This window comes from Fringilla coelebs (genome assembly GCF_963513975.1).
Source record: "Fringilla coelebs genome assembly, chromosome: Z".
NCBI classification, from domain to species: Eukaryota; Metazoa; Chordata; class Aves; order Passeriformes; family Fringillidae; genus Fringilla; species Fringilla coelebs.
This window is the reverse complement of record NC_140031.1, coordinates 37,617,642-37,626,904: the sequence shown is the minus strand read 5'-3', so window position 1 is coordinate 37,626,904 and position 9,263 is coordinate 37,617,642. Positions and strand designations below refer to the sequence as shown.

The 9,263-nt window shown below is 41.2% G+C and overlaps 1 protein-coding gene across 1 annotated transcript in view; it reads right to left on the bottom strand.

Annotated features, from left to right (window-relative positions):
- Positions 1–849: 849 nt before the first annotated feature.
- Positions 850–9,263, bottom strand: part of NTRK2 (neurotrophic receptor tyrosine kinase 2) — a gene marked incomplete at both ends in the record, with an annotated part of 194,013 nt that continues 185,599 nt past the window's right edge. The window contains 2 exons of the mRNA XM_084224831.1: positions 850–1,035; positions 2,438–2,596. Of these exons, the coding sequence (XP_084080957.1) occupies positions 850–1,035; positions 2,438–2,596 (345 nt within the window). The remainder of the gene's footprint in view (positions 1,036–2,437; positions 2,597–9,263) is intronic.

The window sequence follows — 9,263 nt, the reverse complement described above, 5'->3', positions numbered from 1 at the left end:
CATGACAATATCCTACCTAGAAGACAAAAAAGGGGCATGTGTTTACTTTATCATGTTGTAACACAATTGCGTGCAGTGCAGGCAGCATCTTGTTTTGTTTTACTTGATTCTGGCAATGAATGGTGCTGGCAAAGCACCTCCTTAAACAATCCCTTTAGTCCTCAGAAAGACTCTTCAGGGAAATGGCTAGGCCCCTTCTTGTCTTCCATCAAATCACTTCAGTGTTTTCTTGTAGGGTTGGATGCCACCTGATTTCCCAAGGTCCTCCAGATAGTGTATCACACAAGAGTGTCTTCTTTCTATCTGGGTTTATCTCTGCAAAGAACATTCTTCATGTAGAGAACACCAGTCTTCTTTTTCCACCCACAGGCTGAAGCAAAAAAAATGAGGTGAATCCATAGAAACTCCCAGTAGCTATACAGCAGAAATCACAAAGTTTTAGTCAAATATATTTTTCCCTTTTTTTCATCCACATCAAAGGCATGAATACAACAAGGCATTGTTAGTTGTGGAGGGCAAACTGAAGAGTCTGCTGATATAACAGATTGGGTTTTTAAGGCCTTTGTCTATGCAGAGTTACAATAATGCAGAAGCCAAATTGATTAGAAAGACAGGAGAGAAGGAAAAAAAAAGATAGAAACTGAGAGAAAGAGAGAAGATATGTCTTGGTAATGTCTAAAAAGTCAATACTGTGTCTACAGATGGAGAAGCACACATTGCTTGCCCTTTGAAAGCTTCTCCGCAACTTTGTCATTAATACTGTCAAAGTTAAGAACACATTTTAATGTAGTTCAGCGGCAGTTGAACACATTCATTCCCGCAGCCCAGTAGAAGAAATGCTAGGACACTTTAGCCTAAAATATCCAAGTAGACTGGAGATGCCTTGGCCAAGTTCTGAAGGAGGGAGTGGATTTCCTTGATGTTGAGCCGCATGTGAGGCTCCCGTTGCCAACAGCCCAGCATCAAGTCATACACTTCCTTTGGGCATGTGCGAGGTCGCTGCAGGACTCGGCCCTGAGTGATGCACTCAATCACCTATGAGAAATCACAAGCAAAGGATCAGCACAGTTGTGCCAGCTACATAGAGTTCACCCATGGAAGAGTTGACTTTAACCACAGCAGCCTCACTGGGGGCTGCCATGCAGCCGTCTCTGGAAAGGACTGCTTTTCTGGGCAGATGAATGAGCAGCAGTATACGATCTGGAAAATTCACTGTAACGTAAATGGCCAAAGAGCAATAACTTCACTCATGTTAGGTTTACCCACATTGACCACTCCACACATAAGGAAATTGGAGCTGGGAATTAATCCCATTGCTTCTCTCTCTACCCAACTACCACCTCAGAGGGAGGATAAATTTCCAACCTGCTCACAGAGCATCAATGCCTCTCCTTCTCTCTACCTTCTGCAAACTTATGAGTATCACTGTGGCTAATCTCTGGAAGGCGGATACTTGTGACCACCCAGAAATCAAGAGATATCTTGATTACTTCAATCTAATCTGTCTGTGGTTATGGACAACCACTCTGAAACAGTACCCTGTATGATACATCTGTTCAGGTCCTTTTCATTGTCTCATGGTCTACCCAGAGCAGACTTTATGCTATGCTGTTGCAGTGTGTTGCAATTTCCTGTTTTAGGCTTCCCAGTCCTTTCCCAGGTAGCAATAGCTTCTCCCTTCCCCTCCCCTTGCCTCTTCCTAAGTGATGTCCATCAAGCTTAACATCCCAGCAAGGGTGGTGTGTGATTGGCAGAAGTTCAATAGAAGCTTCTCAGCCCTGGGCCATTGGGCTGTCCAAGTGTCATTGTCCCCTGAGACTCGCCCCCTCCCACCTGGTTGGTGGCTCACCTATCCTCTCCCTTCCCCCTCCCCCTGAGCTTAAAAGGACCTGGAGACCATGTGGCCGGATTCTTCTGTGGCTGTTACCAGATTCAGAGATCTGAGACCCTGGAATAAAGCTCTGGATTAAAACCCTACGGTAGAATCCTCTCCTTTTCTCTTCACCTAGCCTAAGGACTTTCACCAGAGGTAAACCTGAGTCCTTACCAGCCTGGACTTGTCCCAAGTGCCCAGCTGCAACATCCAGCCAGCCAGAGGGATCTCTGTGGTGAAATACCACAGCTGCTGCCTCTGGTCAAGCAGCAAGGGCCAGACGGGCCCAGGCACGTTCCATCCGGTAATATTGGGATATTATTCCAATACTATGCAAAGAAATTAAATTCCAACTGTTCTAGTTCTGCTTGAACTCTTTCCATCCATTCAGGGGAGAAAAGGGTGAAAAAGAAGAAATTCAAGCATATGGTTCATGAAAACACAATAAATGCCATATATATGTGTCGACCCTTAAGAAATAAATTTTTTGCTGTCTTTTTCCAGAGAGGCTACACCAATAATTAGCATAACATCTTTCCCAATTTGAGAATATATTGCACACACCTCATTGTTTGAGAGCTGATACCATGGCTGTTTGCCATAAGTAAAGATTTCCCATAATACAACCCCCAGGCTCCAGACATCACTTTCTGTGGTGAACTTCCTGTACATTATACTCTCTGGAGGCATCCAACGAATGGGCAGCATGGTGTGACCCCCAACCTGAGAAAAACAAATAAAAGTGTTAGAAATAGTTTCTTCAGACCCTCACAAGGCAGTCTGATGACATTAAACATGGAGAATCCGTGGTTTCTTTTTTTTTTCCCATCTGGTAATATTCACGTTGAGGAACTTTGAAGAATGCCAGATTCATGGCTCCAATTCCTCTCCCTCAGCAACAATCAGTATCACACAATACGTTCCTCAACAAAAATCTCAAAAGATGTTGTTTCTGAAGTCCGAACTAATCTTTAACGTTTACTTGGCACACCCTACCTAAGGAACAGGAAAGTCTACATTACACTACCAGCCAGCTTTGAATTAGGCCAGTTTCACTCACTATTTTAACACTCAAGAAACTAAAAAATTCATTAAATGAAATCTGGACCAATGATTCTCTTAGAAACTCTGCAACATCAGCTGAAATACATGAAGACACTGCGGCCTGACTGTATGAAACAGTAGGATTGGATCTGTATGGTTGAATATCCTAATTTTGACTGAATTAAAGCAATGCTATTTTCTGTTGTTAAGTTCCGCAGTTAATACATCAAATTATTTTGTTCCATGTTAACTACCCTGTCCATAAAAAAAAAAAAGTCCTTTGGATATATTCCCTTGATAATAAACAGCTTGTAAGATATGGATTCCTACCTCAAATCAACTCCTGTCGAATGGGACCTTCACTAAATTAATGCTTTCTGAGAGCTTTCAGAGCATTATTAGTTTCCCCAGAAAATTAAACTTCCTTAGACTTAGGTTTCCTAACATTTATCTAAATTTTTTATAGCATTTTATTTCTAGGTTCTAAACAATTTATTGTTCCTGGCATGACCTATTCTGGTTAGATCACATCAATAAAGAAATCTATTTAAATAATTTTTAAACAGTGTAACTGCTGAGATACTGTGATACGGATATACAGATATGCTAGTTACTTTTGTACCATGAAAGCTGAGAACATTTCCAAGGAAGACTAAAAAAAAAAAAAAAAGAAAGCTTTTTCAAGGACATCTTATTCTTGATTAACTCATTTTAATTTCTGAAAATATGTTTAGTTATGAAACCAAATTTACACTTTCAGGATTCTGTCAATTCAAAATATAATTTCTCCTTTGCGATGTAGCATTTGTTATAAATAATGGCCTTCTTGTTCTCATGTTCAAACAGCAAATGGAAGAAAAACCCAAGAGTCAGGGTTAACATTATCTCTAAATCACACACTTTATGCATTACCAGTTGCATTAACACTGAATTGTCAACAATTCGGTGTTAGTGCAGCATAACAAGCAAAGCAATGGCTGTGAGAGCTCAGTCCTGTTCTGTGCATCACTACACGTTCATCAGTTGTGAAATACGTGTTCACTACTTATTTCATACAAACAGAAAGTCATGCTAAAATGTTCATAGACTTAGTTTATTATGAGGCCCCTTTTCTACTCTCTCCACATGAGATGTATGTGAATGATGGAGGAATAATTCTTCACAGGTTGTTGCATGACAGGCAGGGCTCCCAGTGTCAGTTCCTGGCTGCATTGTGGATGTGCTTCTGACTCTATGCAGGTCTCTACACAAAGGTGTCCAAGCCATTTAAAAAGGGACCCGTTCCTGTGCACTGCATTGATAGAAAATGGATACACATTTTTAAGTGTTTTTTCCAATTTGGCCCATTTTTCTCTATGTTAACAGTTTGTCTCTCTGGCAGATGGACTGGTTGTAAGGCTCTGTGCTTTGGTATTTTTCATCAACTTTGATTGAGAGGCCCCTCAATGATGTGAAGAGTTTGAACACACCAACATGCTGTAATGCAACCAAACACTCAGTTTCCCACCTTATCATAACCTAAACTGACATGACAACCAAACACTTCCAAACCACAACCACTTTTAAGCCAGTCTTGAGAGGTATATATGAGAAAAACAAAAATGTTAGTGCCTTAGAAACATGCAGCCACATACACCCGTTCAAAAGGCAAGTGCTATGAAAAGATGGTTAGTGATGAGAACGTTTTGGTCTTATCAAATATTAAAATGTCTCTTACATCTGCTCATCATATAACCTCTGCTACTGGTTTTATTCAGCAATTTCTTTGACTCATTCCTTTAAAAATTAAGTAAAGCCATAGACAATAAAATATGTGACCTTACTTACTTACACATCTTAAATTAAGAGATTTTGAAAAAGCTATTTAAAAAATCCCCAACCACTCTTCAAATCTTATGTTTTTTCACTACAGATGCAGTCTATTTTTGGTAGGATTCTATGCTGAGTTTTCAATGCCACTCATTGAAGGACGTGAATGACAAAATGAAGGACAATCTCCTCTAGAGAAACATCACCTCTGACTGTAACATCAAACACCTAGCTATCTCTCTTTGCAGTCATAGCAAGACTGACTTAGTATTCACACCAAGAATTCAGTTTACAGGTAAGCAGAAGGCACAGGGCTCATTGGTGCTCTTCCCAGATCATCTCGCCTGCAGCTGTGTCCATTTCTGTCCCTGAAGAGTTCACTGGACAGAGGACTTGACCAGTGCTGAGAAGTCCTCAGTTACCTCCATCTCTATCATTCATGTTACTTCAAACACCTCAACTCTCTATGAAGATAGAATTTATTGCCCTTCAAGGTATCAACAAAAGTATTATGCAGGGTGGTCTCCTTGACAGATGGCACTGCAATGAAGACAAGATAACTTGTGCAACACTGATCATCTATGGCACGCTGTGCATCTGCCCACGGTCTCACAGCACCTTGCACTTCAGTTCAGTTCCACCAAAGCCACAAGTACGGGCCAAAGATACTTCTCCAAAATGCATGTTTCCTTCTCTATTAAAAGTCAGTGGTTACTGAGTCAACACTCAGCTCAGAAAAGCATTAAGGGCTCTGCTAGTTGTATGTCTAAAATAAAGCACATACTTCAGAGCTTTTTGAACTGAAGCCTAGGACTTGACACAACTGTTTGCAGGGTACCTGAAACAAATTGTGTCTGTTGAGAGCTTCTTTTGATTTTTATCTTAAGAGTCCAAGTGCCCAAGGGTTGTGCCATAACAGCAGTGAAGAGAGGTGGGGTGCCTTTTTGCTGTTGTTGCCATTCTCTCAACAAGGCTAGGAGGTTTTTTCCAAGAAGCACCAGTGAATGAAAACATTACTTCACTGACCAAAGTTTAAAGGTTCTGAGTGCTTCAAAGAGATGCCTTCAGCATATCCTTTAATAAGGAATGCAGGTTATTACAAAGCTCTCAGGTATCACCAATATTCTGCAGTGTAAAGTCCCTGCCACGCACACTGTAATTTCAGTGCTGCTTGATACACATACATTTCAAATGGTTGTGTGCTGAACAGGCTACAGTAAATAAAACCTTTATATTCAGTCTAGCTAAAGTTATGACAGGATTAAAAGCATTAGAGTTTTAACTTAACACGCTATCACTTTAAAATTCATAATGTAGTGGTATGACCGTTTTATGTACACAAATTAGAGTAGGTTTTCTTGATACTTACCTGAAAGAAGCTGCATTATCACCATAATACCATACAATATCACAATTCTGTTTTATTTAGAATTGCACTTCTACAGAAATATGGACTTAAGAACTTATTTTCAAATGTCAGTTCATGAAAGTACACCCTAGCCCAGCAATAGCCTTTCATGATATTCTAGCTAGCTTTTACTAGCTGCTTTTACTAGCAATACTGGGTTAGAAAACCTGGTGAATTAGCCTCTGCAACGTGCAAACAATCCACAGGGAGGAGACTGCTATGCCCAATCAGTGAGCTGTCATGTTCTCCAAAGAGGACACTGTCATGTCCTTTCTAAGGACAAGCTGCTGCAATGTCCCATATATGAAACGTTGCACTTTCGACAATACAATGTCATTAACACTTGTCACCACTTTAAGCAACCATCTTTTCAGTGAATTCAGCCCTTTGAAAGGTGCCAGAGAAGCTGGCCTTGAACACTGTTTTAATCTATTTGCAAACATTAATCTTCTAGGGCTGCTAGAGAAGGACCATGTCTTAGACTTGAAGCAGGGCCTCTAATTTCATAGTTTAAGTTCTTCCAATAAAAAATATATCTGTCTATACCCTGTCATGTTCACTATTCCAACTTCATGGCCTAGCTGCTATAGAAATCCAAGGCCTTGTTGTCTGATTATTGTGAGAAAATGTATAGGTCTCTTACAGAGAAAACCAAATGAAGACTTGTACTCCTGCTGGAAACAGAAGACAGTGGGTGGAGCTGGGAGAAGCCAACCTACAGAGAGATGTGGAAGGCACAAGGGGTATGTGGGGCTTCAGAGATAAGGCACAAGCCACAGGCTAGGAAAGGCACAATAAATAATCACATGGAATCATCACACAGACTCCTCAAGGTTGTCAGATGCCTGAAAGATCATCTGTTTCATCATCTAGTTAATCATCTAGTTCTAGACCATCTAGCATCACCATAATCACCCCTAAAGCACGTCCCCAAGTGCCATATCCAGATGCCCCTTGAACACTTCCAGAGACAGTGACTCCACCAGTTTTCTGGGCAACTTATTCCAGTGCCTAACCACACTTTCAGAGAAAAATTATTTTCTAATCTGAACCTTCCCTGCTGTAATTTAAGGCCATTTCCTCTCATTCTTTCACTTGAGACATGGTAGAAAAGAACAACTATCACCTCGCTACGACTTCCTTTCAGGCAGTTATAGAGACTAATAAATTCTCCCTTCAGCTTCTTCCTCTCTAGACTAAAAACCCCCGGCTCCTTCAGCTGCTCCTTTAAGACCTGTGCTCCAGATCCTTCCCCAGCTCTGTTGCCCTGATTTGGACACACTTCAGTAGCTCAGACCAAGGGACCCAGAACTGGACAAAGGATTTGGGGTGTGGTTTTACCAGCGTGGAGTACAGTGGGACAATCACTGTCCTCTTCCTGGTGGACACACTATGTTTGATACATGCCCGGATGTCATTGGCCCTCTTGGCTACCTGGGTGTGTGCTGGCTCATGTTCAGCTGGCTGTTGACCAGTACCCCCAAGTCTCTTTCTGCTGAAGAGCTCTTAAAGCTCTGAACTCCTCCCCCAGCCTGTAGCACTGCTTGGGGTTGTCGTGACCCAAGTGGAGAACCCAACACTTGGCCTTGCTGAACCTCATGCAGCTTTCCTTAAGGCAGTCCATCAAGATCTCTCTTGCAGAACCTTCTGACCCTCAGGCAAATCAACCAGTGCTGTTGCTAAGATGCCCACTCAATCAATTCACACCAGCTCGTGCCTTATTCACCTGAGTACCTGAGGAGGGGTTGGCTGCTCCTTTGCTGCAGCCCAGTCTAACTGTGAGCTCAGCGGGGGCAGTGCTGCTGAGCGTGGGGGATGGCTTCGGGGTTCCACGACCCAGCTGCAGGCTGCTGCAGCAGCTAACAGGGGACAGGACAGAGACCAGTCAGAACAGTCTTCCTCCTAAATGCCAGTGACCATGTTTGGGGAGGCTCCAGCACTTCTGGAGAGGACATCAAATGGAATTCCCAGCTTTTGCAGGGATTCTGTTACATAACCCTTTTCTGATTATCTTTTTTTCCCCAAATTTCTGGCTCTAAGTAGTAGATTACTCTGAATTCATGCACTAAAAAGCACAGCAACCAATTGCATAGCCTTGGAAAACAGACTTCCTCATTAACATTTCACGTTCCCGTGTTCCCACGATTCCTGCAGAGTGACATTTCAGTAATGTGTCATAGCACTTTGTATATTCTGTAAAGACTAGTGATGCTTTTTCTGCCAAGAGAATAAAAGTAATCTCTTTACTTTGTTAGCCCAGTGAAGCTGAATGACTGTCAGGGGTTCAGCCTTCATACTGTCCCAATGTCCTGTCTGTCTTGTCTGGTGCGTATTTCCAGAGTCCTGCTGTTTTCAGGCCTTTTGAAATTCAGGGTGGTAGACTTGAGTGCAGCAACATAGTTCAAATTAAAAGTCTAAATTAAAAGTCATGTGACAAGTATATATTCGATCTCTTTAACACAACTACACCTTAGTCTGTCAAACTAGAAAGAAGCTGAATCTTTTGAATCATTTGTTCACCCCCTCCTAAAAAAAAATCTGGTATACTTGCAAGATAATGCCATTTTAGGGTATTTTTCACTATTTATATTTTGGTCTTCTGACTTGTTTCCCCATCTCAGGATGATATAACTGCAAAGAAATGTTCTTTGCAAAAATTATCATGTCTTATTGCTAAAACTGAAAACCTCTCCTCTCTTGCTGAACATCTGCTCTTTCCCCCTCATAAAAGCCGGCAAATGTTTCTCTTAGCATAGAAAGAAAAATCAATAATTGTTATTTTCACTTCTTTCATGCCCTGGCCTTGCAAATGAAGTCAATGTCTTCTCTTGAAATATCAGTCCTGCATGTCTACTTGCAGAAAAGCAATATATTATTTTCATGGTCCTAATAAGCCACTCCAACACAAGAGATTTGTAAAATAAGGTATATTATTAGACAATAGCTAAAAATGTATCATTTCATTTTCACTTTTAACCCTTATTTACTAATTCTATCAGTGGTTTTGTCAGAAAAGTGAAAGGTGGTCTACAACATTTATTACACTGTAAATTCTCTCTTCAACTGCTCAACATCAGGTCATTATTGTGTGGCAATTTTGTGTCATGGAGATAAAATTCTTCTCATTAG